This window comes from Alosa sapidissima, chromosome 10, assembly GCF_018492685.1.
Source record: "Alosa sapidissima isolate fAloSap1 chromosome 10, fAloSap1.pri, whole genome shotgun sequence".
In the NCBI taxonomy this organism is placed as follows: Eukaryota; Metazoa; Chordata; class Actinopteri; order Clupeiformes; family Clupeidae; genus Alosa; species Alosa sapidissima.
Genome location: NC_055966.1, coordinates 36596282 through 36617337, shown reverse-complemented (window position 1 = coordinate 36617337; position 21056 = coordinate 36596282). Strand labels below are relative to the sequence as shown.

The window sequence follows — 21056 nt, the reverse complement described above, 5'->3', positions numbered from 1 at the left end:
GACAGGCTGGTAAGGAAAGCTGGCTCTGTAGTGGGAGCTGAACTGGAGTGTATCACTTCACTATCTGACAAAAGGACCCTGAACAAACTGATCAACATCTTGGACAATGAGTGTCACCCACTCCACAGCACTATTGTTCAACAGAAGAGCCTGATCAGCTGGAGACTTCGCTCACTGCCTTGCACAACTGACAGACTGAGAAAGTCATTTGTCCCCAGGGCCATTGAACTGTTCAATGCCTCACTTAAGGGAAGAGGAGAGATAGACTTCTCTGCATAGTCTGTCTGCCTCTTCATCCCCTCCATGTTTGGTACTGTCTGTCCACTAGCCACTTGTACCACTGTCTTTATGCCTCACTGTTTGCGTGCTATATTAGCACATTAGCACATACGCATAACCCCCCCCCCTCCATGCCACAGCCGAACTGTGGCCACACATTTTCTTAAATAGTTAAATATATAGATATATAGACTTTACTTTACTTTATTTCTGCATTGTTGCACTGTTGACTTACTCATTTGCACTATCACCATGACCACTATCACCATTGCACTACCACCATGACACTCATTCACACAGAGCACCTTAGAGCACCTTACCATACCTTACTATGCACAGAGAATCACAGGCTCAGTCCCTGCCTCAGTAATTGCAAGCGCCTCTGATTTATTAATCACCACTATGTGGATACTGTTTTTAGAATTGGTTTAGATTAAGTGTTAGTATAATTTGTAATTTTGTTATTTGTATTTTAGTATATTTTTATATATTGTATTAAGTGTTAGTATAATTTGTATTTTAGTATATTTAGCATATTCTTTATCTTCTACTGTCCTTACTGCTTAGTTGTGTTTTTATATTATATACTTTAATTACTCTTCTGCTGTTAAAGAATGTGTTTGTCTTGTATGTATGCTGCTGAGACCTTGAATTTCCCCTGGGGATCAATAAAGTATCCATCTATCTATCTATCTATCTATAAGTGTTCAGCAAATGGTACAGGAATCGATATGGGAATCGATAAGGAATCGCATCGACAAGCAGACTCGACAATGGCATTGATATCGATAATTTCTTAACGATGCCCATCCCTAATCTTGAGAATAAAAGACTTCACAGCTGCTAACGATCATCCTCCACAATCTCGAGGATAGGTAGGCTAAACGGTCGTTCGTCGCCTTTTTGCTTCTTATTGTAAAACCAACTGTTAGGGCCTACACAAGTGGTCGGCATCCCGGTCAATATTTGATATTAAAATTTCAATTTTGAAGCTATTTGTAACTGTGTAGCCTATGCAACCCGACTGTTGTAGGCTTGCCTACACTCTCTGCAGTGCCTTGCCTACCATTCTTGCCTACCACTCTAGTTGTAAACAAACGGTCACATAACATTCTTAGTAGGTGCAAAACCTTAATACTTGTATCTATTTCCACATGTGTGTGGTCACATGCACATTCTTTGTACCTCAGAGCCATAGAGGATGACATGGTTGTCTTTAAGGAAGATCCCCTTTGGTTTAAATAGCATCTTGGCAGGAGAGAACTTGGTCAGGTCCTTCAGGCCATCCTTCTGAAGATTAAATACAGACAACATGGCCCCCTCCTCCTAAACACAGAGCCACAAGACAAGCCATTAAGTAATGGGAATCATCACAAATGCAATGAAGAACACAGCGTGAGGGATCTGTAACCCCATGGAATTCCTATAAACAATATGCTTAAGTTATAATGTGGCTTGAGCATTTTGAAAATCCATTGTCATTCATAAACCACGTTATGTGAGAAATCCCATCACAGAAATATTGGTGCCGTTTATCCTTGAGGAATAGGAATGCGTGTCTGTACCTCTGAATGTGACAGCAGCAGTCCAGTATGCTGATATGGGTCATGCAGAAAGGACAGGTAGCGATGGGTGATTTTCTTGCACCGTTCCACAGCAGAGGCCTTGCAGACATACCACTGAGTGAAGGGGTAGCCACTATATACACACCTCGATTGCTGAAGACACAGATGGAACAGGGTCTTTCAGAATTTACCACTAAGCTCATACGTGATGACATTGATTTATTGGTTCACAACATATTTGTCAAAGGGACACCAGGCAACGTTTTTGTGTTAATTACTCATCTTCGTAAGTCGGTATATGATTGAATTACTCATTACAGGGCGAATAAAGACTCTCTCGCCCGCCCCTACTGCCTGTAGGAAGAATATCCCGCTTGCAAGTTCAGTGTATCGTACCCGCCGACCGAAGCAGGATCAGTTTACATCCTGCATCCACAGCAGAGAGGCAGGCTAACGAAATGCTAGTGATTGTTGCAAACGTGTGTATAATGGCAGAGCCGGCGAAGAAGCAGCAAAAACCCTTGACGGAAGATGCAAAGAAAAGGAAAAGAGCTTCAGACTGAGCGAGGGGGAGTTTCATAGAGAAAAAGCATCAGGCTTGCCTGGTGTCCCTTTGACATAGTGATCAATTGTTTCTTTTTTTTCTTTATAATAAAAAAAACAAAACAAGTCACAGTTGAATTCACATAGTTAGATTATCTCCATATAAACATTGCACCCTAAGAAGATATTTACAGAACAGTCACTCTTATTAGAGGCATAAAAACCTACCAGCTGGCCCCCCTCTCCCTTATTTGAGACCAGGCTTACGAAGTCATCTATAAACACACCACAGTCAGTCATCTGAATGTCTTGATGTGTCTCACATAATCTCATTTCTGTCAATACTGTATGTGTTACATTAGTTCAACTTATCAGTTTTAAGATATGTTTATTACATTCTGTCATATGTTAAAATGTGATACCAGCAAAGTATAAGCGGTTGGTGACACACTGGGGTGAGAACCAAAGGGTTGTTGAGGCGTAGTCCATCTGGATAGACAACAACAGAGATTCTCATATTAATGAGAGGGGCACACACACACACTGTCATTCACCCCCACATCCACCAAGAATTGCATATTTTCAATCTGAAGTTACAATACAACAGGCCTGTTTCCATTACAGGACCGGAACTTAGTTTTACGGGGCCGTGGCAGTTTGTTTGCGTTTCCATCCGACGAAACACCCCGTAATGCGTCAGGAACTTCTACGGGGCTGAATCAAATCCGTAATGCGTATCTTTCGCTGCTACATGCATCTTTTTTACATTATAATCTTATCGTCACAGTCACACCAGGTTCTGTTCCAGCCACACCCACTTCTCACTCTCCTGAAGCTCCCCTCACTCGTTCACACTCCCCAGTTTAATAATGACCTGCACCTGTTCCCAATCAGCCTCACTCCCTACTTAAACCCCAGTCTCCCCTCAGTCTTTGTCTGGCCTCGTCAGAGATGATACCAAACTGCCATCCACCAGCCTGGATCACACAAGGAGTGCGCTTACTGGATTCCCCTCGCCTGTTCCAGCGTCCTCCTGGTCAGACCCCTCGAGTCACCTCCGGAGTAGGATCTAGTTAAGTCAATCTTCTGTGTTTTGGGACTTTTACTGAAGTTTATTGATCTTCTATGTTCTGGACCCTCATTGGCCTACTGTTTCCAGTGAAGTTTCTGTTTGTTGCTGACCCACTTCTGGTTTTCATTTTGAAATAAAGACTATCTTTATTACCTCCCTGTCCTGAGTCTGTGGGACTTGTAGAGTAGACAGAGTTTTCAAAAGTCCTCGGCATCTTATAAAAGGCGATCGATCACGGCCGACCTTTTCTGCAGCTCAGAACTGATTTAAAGTTGAGCAAAGCATCTTACGTCAGGCCATTGTTTGACAGCTGACCAATCACAAGCGGATACTTCACAAAATCACATCACAAAAAGACGCTTCCAGCTGCTTCATGGAATAAAAACAATGGTAGATTTCTTAAACTTAAGAAGCGGTCGGCACAACTTCTCGTCAGAAAAAGAAGCCAAGTCTGAATGTACACTTAGGTGTCTATTGACTTCAGTTCACTCCATTTGAAGGTATTTGTGTAAAATAGGCTTAGCTGTTGCAAATATGCTGATGTTTAAAACCAGCACAGGTATTTTTCACCTCCATTGTGGATAGAGTAATTTAGGTAGTAAAAATGTTTAGATTACTGTAACTGCACATAAGCAAAATGATAAAGGATTTAGCAAATGTGTATCGGAGATTTGCTGCAGCTGCTATGCCATTTTAATTCATCTATAATTACGATGCTTACACACAGTTGCGTTCCATCACCACACCAGTGGGTGTTCCCGACGGTCGAGGGTGTGTAGCCTACTATGTAAATGCCTTGAAGTAGTCCTATAACCGTAATTTGATTGGCTGGTGCCTTCCGTTGCTCTCCGTCGGTGCAGCACACGTTGAACTTTTCGGCGGGGGTGACGTGACCAACAGGCCCACAATTCAGTTCGGCAACGGATGACGTACAGTGTAAGCCCATGTAAAGTGAAGGAGATGCGTCTGCAGCACTGCACTGCATGCAACTGTGTAAGCACCGTTAGCGTTGCGCTCGTGCAGTAAAAAAGGCTTTATATGGGTAAGTAATGCAAACACAATGACTGAAAGGGTGAATAGCGAGGCATTCCTTTACCTGTCCCCTTTACCTGTCCCCTTTACCTGGGTAGTGGGCCGAATACCTGTGATGGAAACGGGCCTATTGGGATTGTTTATTCTATAATATTGTTAATCCCATTACAAAGTTACATGTGAACACAATACGTTAACAAATACAGAGACAACGCTACAGTTTTGACTTAATCGTTCATTACACTGCTTAGGAAGTTCTGAAGAGAAATAAAATAGAAATGAATGCATCTAAGAAATCCATCACCTGTGCCAGAACTGGGAGGACCAGCAATGAGAACTGCAAAAATGAGAAAGAGAACAGATAGCAGTGACCAATCCCTTAATTGAACGGTGGAGCCAGAAGCCAGCATAAGCCAGACTTACAATGACATGAATATTCAATCTGCTTGAGTAATCTGACTCCACTAACAACTGGTGACTGTCTGAATCATACTCGAAGTAAACACACACCTATATGAGGTGCTTACCAACTAAAATAAAACAAAAAAACAAAACAAACAAAAATTAGAAAAAGGGTGGCGTAGCACACTCAAGACTTCTTGAGTGTGCTACGAAGAAGCACAATTTGATTTCAACCAATGTTTCGGCTTATGCCTTCATCAGGGTTATCTTTGTCTGACTGTCTGAATCATCCAAAGGCCTACTCATGACCACAAGTGAGTTATCTGATTTATACAAGTGTGGTTTGCCTATGTAGTCTTGGAGATGTACTTTTAGAGGCTCTGTAGCTGAAGACAGCAGGTCTTGGCTGATGAAGAGTCCCCTATTGGTCAGCAGGAACAAGTAACAGTTGGTCAGCTTCAAGTCCACAAGGGATATGCCCACGCATCCCGACACTTATTAAAAACAAAGTCAAACACATAAACAAGAAAATTATGTTAAATTGTATTGACCAAGCTGAATCAACAGTAAGACTTGCACATTACAATGAACATTAATACAACTATGAGAACCTTAGAGTTGCTTATGTGTATGAATTAATACATCTATTCAACACTGGCTATCACTGAAAACTGACCATGTGAACATAAAACACATTAAGACTTACAATCATTGATCAAATCACACAAAGTTTTGGTAACGTTGAACCATCTGCCGCTGGATGTGAATGCTGAATTGGTAACACTAAGAATGACTCCTGCAAAGTTAACAACAAAGCAAACATATCAAACAAAAACAATATGGGCATTTTACAACCACTTCTGATTTAAGGTCCTGGGGGGGTATTCCATCAATCTCGCTAAAGGCTAAACCCGGCTTATTTCGATAAATCTTGCTAATTTTTAGTGAGAGATCCGTTCCATTAATGTGGTTTACGTGAATCCCAGCTTAGTAACTATGGGAATGTATACCACAGAACTAGCCAGAGGTGCATTCAAATTTGGAAAACAGTGGCGAATGTTTGTGGTGAACCTGTTTTCTTTGATCAGTTAAATTTGAACGATTTGGTGTTAACATTCCATTGTAACGGTAATTGCATTGTTGCCTTCGCCAAACTCCCATCCAGTTTCACTGTATGTTCGCGGAGAACTACCTCCTCAGACTGTTTGTGATTGTTCACAAACCTTTGCCGGAAATTCAAGGCTAATGGAAAACTGTTTGCAAATGTTCGCAAACGTTTGCCTATGCAAATTTGAACGCACCTGGTCCATAGCAGGTTAACTTTTATGCTTAAACCTTACGTGCCCGGCCGTTCTAATTCCGTTAACATTTTAACGATGACCAATCGTCTAATATCTCAGCTGTCCAATGGCTGATTTTATTTCTGAAATCTTCCCCGTAATGCTGACAACATAAGCTTCAATTTTTATATGATTGGTTAAGAGGTTTATGACGCGAAATGTTTTGGATATTTGTATATTTTATAGCTGAGTCATGAAAAAATAGTGTTACTTCAGTTGGTACATTTGACGTGGACAGCCGGATGCCACCTGCACTTTGTTGGAGTTTACCTTGACTGGAAACCACACAGCTGGATAAACTGAGGTAATATATGTTATATATGTCGGTTCTAGTTATGGTTTATCTTAATTTGTAGTCCTAAAATCAAGTTATTTGACAGTAATATGCTTTCTCATCAGCATCAACATTATGGCATAGTGCATCGTCATGTAGCTATACTTTAGCTAGCTGCGTTAAATAGAGATAGCTAGATACTGTATTGATCCCCAGGGGAAACTTAATTACTCTGAACTGCTTGCAATATTCTAATTTGCTTTTGATGTCAGTTATTTTAATTTGACAATTTCATTTAAAAACCTGTTAGAATATAACCTGTAAGTAAGTTTGTTTTCTAGTACCAATGTGCTTGTTAGGTAAGCATTATATTGGCAATCAATAGCATACCAAAGCTGAATAAATCCATGGTTGCTACGTTTCAAAATTAGGCTACATTACATTCTCTGACATGAAAAAAAGTTGATCGATATTTTTTACTCCTCAATATGTAGTTATAGAAAACATGATGTGAAATCACAGATTCTGTCAGAAATTTATCGGAATGTCACCGACTGTCCCGTATTTCCGACCTCTTACGTATATGTGTCACTTAATATTAATTTCTATACAAACCAAGATGGCGGATTCCCAAAGAAACACAAGCACCCACACAATAAATGTATCTAAATTACAGGGTTCCTACAGGTTTCTTCAAGTCAAATTCAAGTCTTTTTAATTATCCATACGCCCCATTTTCAGTATTTTGCCCGACATTGTACATCATCTACTTAGATCATTGCTCCTACATACTTTGGCCTATAATCAAATGACTGACCTCTTTGGAAAGCTTAGACACTGTAGTTTCTTGGACAACAATCAGAAAAACTGTGTGATGTACTGACAGAGTTACAGAGGCTAGAATATTATTTTCTCATTCTGCCAGATAACAAGCATCTCTGAACTGACCACATTTCAGCCCTCTAGGTCACTTGAGATGACTTAGAAACACAACTGAGCCCTAGCATCAGGTCTTGTGAAGCTGTGTGCAAAAGTAGATCAATATAGAATTAAAACTACTTACTTTAGACCATGGGTCGGCAACAGCCGGCCGGTGGCCAAAGCTGACCCGCCAGCAATATTCTTTGACCCGCCAGATTATTCTGGTAGTCCGATTTTTAAAAAAACATTTTTTATTTTACAAAATAAAACATTGCGTAGCCCTCTGCCAGCGCTTCAATGTTGCGCTTTTGTGGCGCTGTCTGGAGGGGAAAGGCCACCTTGAAGGTGCCGCTCCGTCTGGTAGGCTAGTGCAGTCTGATATTCTGTTCAAAAAACAACATCGTTGCATATCCAACACCAACGGCACATCAGATACACAGGCTTTGCATTTGTGAAGCCGATGAAAGATGAACGCCAAGTTTTCTTTCCATTCCTCTTAAGCTACATTCGCGGTAAAACTTCCCTCTTTAGACTTTTTGACCCAAGACATTTTCTCCCAGTTAACTCCTGTAGTTCGCTCCTCACTCTGCACGCTGATATTTCTTGTAGGCAAACAATAAACATTGTAACATTGTCAGTGTCAGAGGGTTGGTCAACCAAGTATTTAAGAATAAAAGATACTTTATCCAAAGTAATTAGGTTAAGTTATAAGTCAGGCTGACAGGCTCCGTGTTAAACTGTTAATTATTGTAGCCTATAGGGCATTTACTATTACCAGTATTGAAAGGGGAGATAAAACAGAGTTAATCAAGACCATTTAACTACTCAAGTAGGCCATCAACGGGCCCATCCATGGTTTATTTTTTTTTCACAAGTTATTCATTCTCTGTGTAAATGCGTGTGGACTAATAGACCGGAGCTGCGTTACATATTAATAGGCTAGGCCTACTATTGCCTTCTCTCGTCTGGGGCCCGCTGTCTATTGGCCATGAAAAATAATTGCCCGCAGCCAAAGTTACTTGCCGACCCCTGCTTTAGACCATTATTTGCCAAGGTATGCTCATGTGTTTGGTAAAATGCCCTATGGAAACTCCCCATAGGACTTTTGGTTATCCAAAATGCATACTGACAATCAAATGTTTACTGCATATGAACCCCTTTGTGTAGAAGCATAATCTTGGTGTCAAATGAAAGGTAACACATTGAAGTTTCATGCTTGTATTTGGATTATACTTCAGGGGTTCTGATATGGAATGACTACACTAAATATGGAATAATTACAAACAATTATAAATCTTTATAATTTCTATTTTTAATTAAATTGGTGGACTATACATCTGCATAACTAATATTGGATCAAATGACATGAATTCAATTTCTATGGATTCTTGTGAATATTTAAAGACCCAATATGCTATATCTACCATATTGCTAAGGATATACACTGCAGCTAGAAGGTAGGGAAGCACTAAAAGCGGAGAGGGGGGTGGGGGGGCAATTGTGATTGTTATGTATTGATTGCCAAGAGTCCAAACTCTCAAATGATGTAGAATATGACTATGCTACATAACAATCTGAAGTAGGGATGCACCGATCCGACTTTTCTTTTCAGTCTCGATACCGATACAGATGCCTGGGCTTTGTGTATCGGTCGATACCCGATACCGATCCGATACCATAGTTAAATTAATAAACCATTATGTGGAAAAAACTAAAGGCATTAGGCCTGATTGAAACATTCTTTTCCTAACTAAACATCACTTTCCTAGGACAAAATCAAACAAAATAACGCTTAGATATAAAAGTCAAAGTCTGCTTTATTGTCAATTTCTTCACATGCCAAGACATTCAAAGAGATTGAAATTACGTTTCTCACTATCCCACGGTGGAGACAAGACATATTCTACCAATGTAATGTATTATTACTATTATTATTATTTAGTGCTGTCAAACGATTGCATTTTTTAATCACGATTAATCGCTGAATTCCTATAGTTAATCACGATTAATCACATATTTTATCATATGATTAAAATTCTATTATTTTCCATTTCTGAACTTTCCAGGAGTCCATATTAACAATAAATCAATTATTGTGTATCTTGATTGGGATTCAAATGAAAGCAAAGCAAGTTACTTTATTAACTGAACTTTAAGACGGTAGGTCTATTTGATTATTTCAAATCAAATTTCAAAAGATGTGCAGCAGACCTGAGGCAACACAATATATTCTTCAGAAATATAGCTGATATAAACTGAAATAAATGCTACCGCAGAAGTGCATGCACAAAATGTAGGTCTACACACATTATAAAGGGCATTAACACACAGGTCTAAACGGAAGCACTCATTGCTCGACACATTTGTTTGCAAATGGCTCTTGCACACACACATCAACGCCGAAGTTTTTAACAGGCAAACACTGGATGAACAATGGTTTTTATGGAGCAGCGTCAACCAAATATAACTGAATCGTGATTTACATGGCAGCAAAGTGCGATGCTGGTGTGCGGAGTTGTATTGAAAAGAATGGAATCTAATGTAAATGAATGTCGAAACCAGAGTGCATCGCAAATAGTAGCAGCCAAAGAGGAATGTTGATAACAGAACAATGTGACGGTGAAAAAATCTTTGACGGCACACAACTAATGCGTCAGCCTAGGCTACTACTCTTTGGCCGCCTCGTAAGCCCAACCATGTGTGTGCAACATTTATGTAGCCTGTTAACGGCGCATCATCATAAAGATACGTTTAATCTGCATCATGCCCCATTTTAGCGGAAAATATGTTAACATTATATCATTGATTCCAATGGGAAAGTAATCACACGTTGACGTTACATCTAGTTATTAATTCACAGAACAATCGTTTTACTAACACGGCAGTTATGAAGAATTATGTTTATGTAACTTACTCATGTTGAAACTATGTACATTACCAACCTAATTCATTTGCAATGCCCCATGTATTGTGTTGCTACATGTTGCTACACTTACCATGCAAAACGGTTAGCTTGCTAGCTAGCTAACTGTAGAATAGCCAACTGTAACATAGCCAATTATTTCACATAGTTGTGGGAAATAGGCTACGTTCATATTACAAGTGATAGAATGAATGTGTGACTTATGTTTAGTTGATGTTATGACATGTAAAGTTAAGCTTGCTGAACTTAATTATAGTCAGCCACGGGCAGTTTGACTGTGCCTATCGATACATTCGTGACACTCACTCCTGTTAGTAAACTGGAAAGAGCAAAACATAGGAACATGGTCACATTAATCCCATAAACACACAGATAACTCTTACACCAACCTTATTTTGTGCCTTTTATTCACATTTGTTTCAAGATTTAGTGTAAGTATTATACTAAAAGTATACTTTAAGCCCTTTTCGCTCCCCACTTTGATGCAGCATAGGTTTCCATTAAATCAGTCAACTTTCCCCTAAAAGGGGGCATGTACGTGCAGCACATACAACGTTCCATTCCATTCGTCAGTGCATATTGTTTAGTTTCTGGTCTAGCGAGATCTGGTGTGGTGTTGTAGTTGTTCTAACGTTACTAGTTGTTGCAACAGCATGTGAAAAAACTACAAAGTTTGTTACACCAAAAAGAACGTTAATCTTGCGATAAAAAAATTGACGCCGTTAAAATAGGTTTACGTTAACGACGTTAATAACGCGTTTAACTGACAGCACTATTATTATTATTATTATTAGGCTTACTACTATTAGTATTAAAAAATAAACAATTGTGCACCAGCAGCAACTTAGAACAGTATTCAAGTTCACAGTTATTACTAAATAATAAATCTAACAAGCAATCATATAACACACAAATACATAACAACTTTCTCCCACCAAAACCAGTTTTGTGCAGATAAAACTCCCATTACATTAATACACAGGATTAGATGTTAAAATCCCTTGTGCCAAGGTAAAAACACATTCAGAAGCTCAACAAATGGTCACAAACACAAGACAAATGGCCCATCCAACAGCAGTATATAGTATGCGGCATGTCATTGGGGTTATCAAGTGGGCACCCTCATTCACCGATGTATCGTTAAGTTAGGCCCACGACACCTCATAAAGGCTTAACAGTGAAACCAGCGTCCTGGAGACACTCCCCTTCATGCTGCCACCATATTACCACAATGAAATATCCAATACCAAAAATACTCTTAACCAGCCCAGGCATGGTCAAGGTTGGCTAGGTTGGTCCGTCCCGTTGATGTGGGCTGAACCATAACCATAAAAACCCTGGCCAACCCACCATCAGCCTAGGCACAGCCCATCACAAACACAAAACAAAATATAGCTGCAAGCAGCAATGAGGGGGCCAAGCAGAATAGGCCGGAGTAGCCACGGCGACAAGAACGAACTCAGCAGACACCCGCGATCAACACTTTCAACAAGTGTCACATCAAAACATAGCTGATTTTGTAGGGCTGAAACAGGGCTGAGTATTGCCACCGCCTCTGCCAGCCAGCCCCCCCCCCACCTAATCACCCCTGCCCGTCCCACCCCGTCCTGCCCAGCCCCGCCCTTGCACGTACGCATGCATTAGAATGAACTGGATGGAACATGTTGTCATCAGTTTCACATCAAAAATAGAAGATTGACTGAGATATGATCACACTTGCTGTGATTTAAACACAGAGGTCAAAAATTGACGTCATAGGGTGTGTTGAACTCGGCTTGGCCCAAGGATTCCAATGATACCTCATTTTGCCATTCGGGTCAACAGGTCAAAAGTTACGTCCGTGAACACAAGTCCAACTTTGGCCTGTTGGTGGCGCTAGAGCGCTTGAGGTGCCGGCATGAAACTTGGTGAAATGAATTATTGGACTGTCCCCAATTAGTGTGCAAAATTGTATAACTTTTTACCAGACGGTTCTATGGGCTGCCATTGACTTCCATTGCAAAATAATGCGCATCAGCAACTACTGGCCAAAATGCATTTTTGTCAATTACGGAGCCCCCTAGAGGTCAAATGTCACCAAATTTCTTGAGCGTCCTCCCGATGTGGTCTGAGGTACATGTACTAAGTTTGGTTTTGATACATGAAAGCGTTGCTGAGATATGAAATCACTTCCTGTTTGGCGGCTTCGCCGCAAATTTTGATTGGCTGGTACAGGCCAAAGCTTCTGTCAATTGTTCCAGAAAGCAATGCACTCATCAGGCATGGTCTGAAGATGGTCTCTGCCAATTTTGGTGAGGAACAGATGAAATTTGTGACCTGCCAAAACTTTTTTGTGTTTTTGATTTAATCCAATATGGCGGCCGAATCAATTACGATGACATCACAAGTTGGCTTGGGTCGGCCTAAGGACCTTCAACAGTAGTACCAGACACCACTAGTGGGTTTCAATTCTAAGCACAACTGCAGCTACAGGCCAAAAGGCATGTTTCTTAATTACAGCGCCCCCTAGAGGTCAAAGGTCACCAAATTTCTTGAGCGTCCCCCTGATTGGGTCCTGAGTCCATGGAATAAGTTTGGTTATGATAGATGAATAGGTTGCTGAGATATGAGCTCACTTCCTGGTTGGCGGCTTCGCCGCAAATTTCGATTGGCGGTTACGCGCGAACGGTTTTAGTTCCGAAGACGAAAAGCAATGCATTAATGAGGCATGGTCTGTAGATGATATCTATGAAGTTTGGTGTCGATCGGACAAAATGTGTGACCTCTGATACGTTTTAAGTGATTTTGATGAAATCCAAAATGGCGGAAAATCCATCATGGCGGAAAATGACGTCATAGGGTGCGTTGAACTCGGCTTGGTCCAAGGATTCCAACGATACCTCGTTTTTCAAAATCGGATCAACAGGTCAAAAGTTACATGCGTGAACGCACGTCCAACTTTGGCCTGTTGGTGGCGCTAGAGCGCTTGAGGTGCCATCATGAAACTTGGTGACATTAATCATGGGACTGTCCCTAATCAGTGTGCCAAATTTCACAACTTTTCACCAGACGGTTCTATGGGCTGCCATTGACTTCCATGGCGGAAGAAGGTATAATAATAATAAGAAAAGCTAGAAACACAATGGGTGCCTTCGCAGCTTCGCTGCTTGGCCCCCAATTAGCCAGTTAGCTTAGGCCCCCATCACAAACACAAAACAAATTAGCCAGTTAGCTTACGCCCCATGTTGCCACCACATTACCACAATAAACAAATACCCTTAACCAAACTTGGCATGGTCTATGTTGGCCCGTCCCGTTGATGCAGACTGAACCATAACCATAACAAACGCTAGCCAACCGCCATCAACCCAGGCACAGCCCATCACAAACACAAAACAAAATATAACCGCAAGCGGTGATTTACGGGGTCTGAGCAAAACGAACATGAGGTAGCATAGCTTTTTAGTTTTACATATGCTTTGATTGTTTGGGCCCAATTGTTCAAAAGAAACGTGATCAGATTTCGGTTATGGGATTTCAGTTACCGGATTTCGGCTATCGGATTGGATCAAATCTTGAAAATGGCTTGTTCAAAGGGAAACAAGGATCCTGAAATTGGATTAGATCACATAATCTATTCTTGGTTTTGATCTGGATAAAACCAGAGTCGGATTGGAATAAATTTGATGCATAAAATTAGGATTACCCTGTGCTGTAACGTTATAGTGTGCTAACCAGGGTGCGATTTGTGTAAAAACCAGAGGGGGGGGATGATTTTGAATAAGTTTCATAGCGAACGATTCATAGCCTAGTAATGTCATGGCTAATAATAGCCTATATTAATTTTGCCACCTTTGTAACATTTTACTTTACCGTGGTGTATGACTTTAAACAGCGAGTGTGTTTGGTATGATGATCAGCTCCTCTAATGCAGGGTAGGACTACGTTGACAAGCATACAAATTCACCTTGTTCTTGCCCCATCTGAAATTACTCCTCTACTTTTGATGCCTCCATCCTTTCTGTATTTGTTGTGCAAAAAAACGTTGTATATGATGGCACTGAAGTCTTAAGTTAGTGAATTGGCTAACAGTGTTAGTTGCGTAGGCTACGTGCATTCTCTCTCCTGCTGATTTGCGTTCAGTAGCCAAGTGCGTAATATTGCAAAAGTTGAAAAAATAAATGTGTTTATTGTAGCCTACAGAAAATAAATAGCCTACCATCATACTGTCAGTTAATTGGCTACAGTGGAGTGAAGAGTTTGGAGAGTAAAGTTATAGGGCAACTTGAAGTTTTATGAAAATAATTTACGAACCAGAACATAAAGACCATGAAGCTTCTATTTCTTGCAGCTGTTAAAACACCCGCTAGATAGTTTAAATACCCACCAACATTCGTTTTTGCAGTACAGATTATTTCTGAAAGTTATTTGTCTACTAGGCTTAGCCTAGGCTACTGGCTGATTTATCAAACGAGTGCTTTCTCATTCGTCCTCCGCAAACTACAGGTGTTTCGATAGAGAGCCATTGAATAAGCGATGCCAAGCAATTTCTGTAACAATTTTTGTGACATTCAGCAAATATCTCCTCATTTAATGTAAGTTCCTTCGGACAATAGGCCTATACGTTCTACTCTACGTGCAGTTGTCCTCCATCTCAGTTGCATCAGTTTTCTAATTTTGAAGGTTCTAAAATATGTCTATATGCTTCACTGAATCCTTCTCGTATTCTTTCATTTGTCCAGTTAACTTTTCCATTGAAACTAGCCATTTATGATGGATTACACACTCGACATTCTGAAATGTCCTGCACGATCAAGGCCAAATTAAGTTATCACGCAGCCACTGTGTCAGCACAGCAGCATGAGTGCTGACGGTGACGGTGCGTTTCTGATGTCAGATTATTATGTAGGCTAGCCTACTAGACTGTTCTCACGTTGCAGCGCTTTACTTATATGAAGTAGCATTAAAGGGAATCTGCTAAATTATACAAATCGCACCCTGGTGCTAACCTCCACAACCTAATAGTATTCTAACAACACCCTATTCTAGTGTGCTAACCTCCACAACTCAATAGTATTCTAACAATACTCTATTCTACAGGACTATGCATTTGTCATGGATAAGATGAAGGGTCTGATAATGGAAGGCAGTGTTTCCCAGAGAATTGAATTGTATTTGTGGTGGTAGGTGAAGGGGGGTGGGTTCTGTGTTGGGAGTCAATAAGATGAACAGCCTATAATTATGCTGTTATACTTGCCTTGCACGACAAGTCCTGACAAGTAGCTGTAACGTTATAGTGTGCCAACCTCCACAACAGTATTCTTAACAGTATTCTATTCTAGTATGCTAACCTCCACAACCCAACTGAAGGAACTGTAGGGGGCGATGTGGGTCGAGGTAGAGTGAGTGTGTGGCGAGCAGGCAGAGCCTCGGTAAGAAGGCTCAATGGTATGGAGTGATGACACGGAGAGGGCAGGTTTCGGTGCAACACAAGTGAACTTTATTTGAGTTTCAATTCATCTGTTCTTTTGTTCTTTACTTGTATGTGTGCTGCATCAAAGAGGAAACAAACAGAAAATGGAGTAATCGGTGAAATGGGGTAAATCAGTACAGATCCCAACTCACAAACAAACCAATTGGCATTTGAACAATAAACTGAAATCATATGGCTATATAAGGTACAACTAAACAATACTTGACATCCCAAGTCAACCAACATCACCTAATCATCTCTCACATGGGACTCCAACACACCAAACCAACAAACAAAGACTTTAACTTTACACATGATGGCAGAGCTACTCTACAAACTGATAAACATCACAAAAGTCATAGTGAGGGTCATTAAAGTGATGACTTACGTTAACTCAAAGACGCACACAGAGCAGGACACACTGGAGTGCTGGGTTGAGATGAACAAAAGAGTGAACTGAGGGCAAGCAAACAATTTATCCTGGTCTGAGCCCCTGCTCCGGAGCTACAGGGTTTCCCAGCAGGTAAACTGGGTGTGGTTAGGTGGCAGACCCAAACAATCCTGCAATTTCTCCACAGCACTTTCACCTCAAGCCCTCCTTACACTGACAGACTTTGGGAAGATTTTCAAAGATTTGGAAAAGATTTTTGAAAGACTACAGTCTCAGACCCTCTCACATCTAAAGATAAGTAGTAGAGTTTTAAGTCACAGACTGATTTTGCAATGACTAGGGATCTTGCAGGGTCACTATTTACAAGACTGCAACACGATTCCTTTAAATCATTACCCATCGTGCAATAGATAAACACAAACTGAAAATTATAGCCTACTAAACTCAGTCGTATTTTCGTGTTTCTGCAGCATTGTTTCATGTGTGACATCCTTAACCGATATAGAGTTGTTCTGTCAAGTGGAAGAGCCGACTAAATATGTATAAGAAATGACAAATATTATAAGAATAACAAATAATTATAGGCTACAGCTGTGTCGGAGTCAATAAGATAAACAGCCTATAATTATACAGTTATACTTGCCTTGCACTACACGTCCATATTGACAAGTAGCTGTAATGTTATAGTGTGCTAACCTCCACAACCGTACAGCATTCTATTGTAGTATGCTAACATCCACAACCCAACAGTATTCTAACACTAATGCTTCAAGTGGGATTTGAACTCTCAACCTAAGGATCACCAGTACAAGGCATTATCCCACTGAGCCACTGTCAACCCTACATGTTGGCCAGTCACATTCACATAGTAATAGTGTTGTCACGATACCAAAATTATGACTTCGATACGATACCTGCCATAAATATCACAATGCTCGATACTGAAACGATACTACGGCGAAATCCTAAGATATCTGGAAAAGAAAGGACTCATACCTCCTCCAAGTGTATTGAGTCATTTGTGCTGAATTCGGTGCACTTTTGTAGTGTGCAGGTCAATTCTGGGTTCTAAACTTAAAAAATAATTATTATTTTTATAGTCAGTAAAATAGTAGGCCTACTTTGTGTGATTAAGTCCTTAATTTTTTGTTATAGTTAATTTACATTGTGTTGTGTTTTGCCAATAAAGTAGCTTTAAATAGCCAAACTAGGCTAGATCAAGGTCAGTGTTGAAATTACTGCATGCTAATCACTGAATGCTATGCAGAGGGGCCTAATCTTTAGGCCATCTAATGTACAGTATAGGCTTCCCTAGGCCTTCCCGTGTTCGTGGGATTTCTTTGACAGTTGCAAAGAGAAAAATGTGAGGATAGTCTTCTTTGCGCCCAGTGTACAAGTACGACGTTCCAACCACTCAGGTCTTCGTCAGATAGGCATTCCTACATTAGCCTACGTCTATTTCTTTGATAACATGATTTGCTACCACGTAACAATAAGCCGCTATTATTATTAGGACTCAACACGCTTTGGTGGTATTATATGCTGTGGGCTTTAATTAGCGCATTTCGGGTATCCTATCCTACATCTGGGCAATACTTATTGAACAAATTGCAGTCTACATGCCATGACAAATATTACCAGTAGTACTGATCGAACATGAAATAGATTGTTTACCTGTTATGGTAATGTTATTCTGGCGTGAACATTGCGCTTTCATCACGTTAGCACCCTATGATTACAGCTCGTTATGTCTCGTCAAAATGATTACAGCTCGTTATGTCTCGTCAAAATTCATTGATGAAGGAAGGTTCGCTTTATCCCAGAGAACCATACTCGTTTCACTTAGGCTAGACTAAAACGGAAGAGAAAAACTTGCCACTAACCATGTAGTCATGTTTTCTATAGCATATTCGTTAACCTGTCGTTCTTTGAACAAAAATGTTGGGGTATGTCTGCGAGGTGTTTAGCCAAGTTCCATGCGTAGCCTACTGCTTTTAAATGACTTTGAAACATATTTCACAAACGGGCTTTCTGTGTACCTGATGGCTTGATTTCACTATTCGCGATGTAGCCGAAATAGTTGCAGATTTCACTTCACCTTTTGTTTTATCCACAAGGCCGAGGACGGTCGGTCGGCAAAGAACTACTGTATGTTGACGTTGGCTGTGCACTCACTCACTCATTCAGAGCTGCCTGCTTGACACGCCCACTTGCCTAGATGCGTGCAAGGAGCAGTGAGAGCAGCAGTTCACGCAGACACAGAACGTTAATTTTAATAAAGTATCGATTCTAAAAACGTCGGAAATCGTATCGTTTTTTGCGTGAAGGCATCGTGATACCTTTTTAGTATCGATACACCGTGCAACACTACATAGTAATAATGTGTATTGGTAAACACACAACAAGAAAAACTCCAAGCATACATTTGACAATAAAATGAAGGGCTTCCCTAAAAGAGTACACCTGAAAACTTTTTGAAAATTTGGGGCAATTAGACATTTGTAGAGATGAAATATAAATATGATAGACGTAATGATGAAGGAAAAATAGTAAACAAAGAAGTTCCCCTAAATGTAATAGATAGTCCCGGCATTCTGATTCTTGGCAACTGATGAGTGAATGTTGATTGGCTGATTCAGGTGCTGTTCAATGGTGTGAATCTTAAATGACAAATCCTAAAGCTCTAACAGGGATTCGAACACTCAACCTAAGAAACACCAGTACAAGGCATGATCCCACTGAGCCACTGACAATCCTACATATTTGGCAGTCACATTCACATGGTGAAAATGTGTGTTGGCAAACACACAACATCAAGAAAATTCCTAGCATACATTTGACAATAGAATTAAGGGCTTTATAAAAAAAGAGTACAGATCTGAAAATGTGCACTGTTAATGGTATCCACATAATGATGGTTGTATGGATGTTCTCCAAGGAAAAAAATCTACTCATATAGGTGATATAGGAGAAATGGGCTGAGTGGTCGAACTTTATTGGTCTATATCTCTGAAATGGAACAACATATCCAAATTCTTTTGATACATTTTTGTGAGGCTTTGTCTAAACATTGTCTGTGAGAATTTTGGTGAAGATTTGATAATTTTTGAAGCCTGTGAAACTTTTTATGATGTTTGGCTTTTCTCTAAAATTGTGGCAAAAGTAAACATTTTTAGACCAGGGTGAAAAAGATGCATCTGAATGTAGAGATTAATATGATGAAAGAATTTTGAGTCTAGGTCAATCTGGTAAGGAGAAATAAGCATTTTTGACAAGAGCGCCACCTTTGGGTGCAGTACCCAAATTTTGGGTTATGGGTAGTGGGGGGTACTGGTAACAATACTTGAAAATGTGAAGTTTCTAGGACTGATGTTTATAGGAATATAGATCTAGGAAAAATGGCCTAAGTGGTCTAACTTTATTGACCTATATCTCTGAAATGGAACAAAATATCAAAATTCTGAGCGATAACTTTTGTGAGGCTTGGTCTAAACATTGTCTGTGAGAATTTTGGTGAAGATTTGATTATTTTTGAAGAGTGTGAAACTTTTTATAATGTTTGGCTTTTCCATGAAATTGTGTCAAAAGTAAACATTTTTAAACCATAAGACCAGGGCCAAAAAGATGCATCTAAGTTTAGAGATTAATATTATGAAAGAATTTTGAGTCTAGGTCAATCTGGTAAGGAGAAATTAGCATAATTAACTTTTTTTCCAATAGCGCTACCTTTGGGTGCAGTACCCCAAATTTTGGGTTATGGGTAGAGGGGGGTACTGGTAACCATACCTAAAAATTTGAAGAGTTTTGGAGTTACGGTTTAGGGTGCAGTATGACTTTTGGCCAAAAATGAACGGTACAGAAACAATAGGGGTCAGAGTCCTGCACGGGTCCAATTTTTTAAATCCGCACCCACCCGTACCCGTCATGTTTAAAACCGCATCCGACCCGTTTTCCGACACCAGAGCTAGTTAAAATCCGTACCCGACCCGACCCGCATTAAATAAAACTGACACCCGACCCGTACCCGAGTTTAACAGACACGTTTAAGCAACTAATAACACAACCATTAACATTGCAGATCCAACTTCAGCTGAAGTTGACAGGCATATCCTACATGATGTATTGTGGTAGCCTGCGCTACTTTTCAACACCCGAGTGATAACATTTGACCACTTTTCAAGCAGATGCGTCTACAAGGCTATCGCCACGCAAATGCCTAATTTAGAATTCAAACACGGCCTTGCACACACAACTTATTAACAGCAGTAGTAGGCTAGCCTACATTAAATGAAAGAATGATTCGGTCATAACCTACACCGGATTATGCATTAGCCTGTGAAACTTTATGGAAATATGCATAAGATGTGTGACACTATAGGAGAAATCTCGCTCGCTTGCAGGGATGTCAATCTCACAATCTAGGCAATATTGGGAATTAAGCGAGCATGCTCTCTCCACCATAACATGTCAAAAGAGTCATCTTTAGGCGTTTTTAATCAATGTGCAGCCACTTTGTTCTGAAAGACTGCAGGCAGATCCCGCGCATGTGATTTTTAAAAGTGAAAGTATAGGAGCCTGTTTTGGGAAGGCACATACGAAACGTGCATTTCAAATGCTTTTATCAACTTGAATTGCAGGCATATTATTTAGGATGTGTTACTATGTAGAAAATATTGTTACGTATGCACGTGATGTTTATGAAAGGCCAATTCCGACTTAGACCCGTGTCACCCCCGTGTCCGACCCGACCCGACCCGCATCCGACACAGTAGAATATTTTTCACCCGTTTCATCAAAATGTGCGGGTCACCCATCGGGTACCCGAACCCGTGCAGGACTCTGATAGGGGTCCTGCAGCTACG

The 21056-nt window shown here is 40.4% G+C and overlaps 1 protein-coding gene across 3 annotated transcripts in view; it reads right to left on the bottom strand.

The window, feature by feature from the left end:
• Positions 1-21056, bottom strand: part of LOC121721290 (cation channel sperm-associated protein subunit beta-like) — a 126664-nt gene that overhangs the window by 86913 nt on the left and 18695 nt on the right. For all 3 annotated transcript variants that reach the window (XM_042108095.1, XM_042108096.1, XM_042108097.1), the window contains exons 9-15: positions 5600-5689; positions 5263-5387; positions 4796-4828; positions 2810-2876; positions 2616-2662; positions 1845-1997; positions 1465-1605 (exon numbers count right to left, since the gene is read on the bottom strand). In XM_042108095.1, the coding sequence (XP_041964029.1) occupies positions 1465-1605; positions 1845-1997; positions 2616-2662; positions 2810-2876; positions 4796-4828; positions 5263-5387; positions 5600-5689 (656 nt within the window). The remainder of the gene's footprint in view (positions 1-1464; positions 1606-1844; positions 1998-2615; positions 2663-2809; positions 2877-4795; positions 4829-5262; positions 5388-5599; positions 5690-21056) is intronic.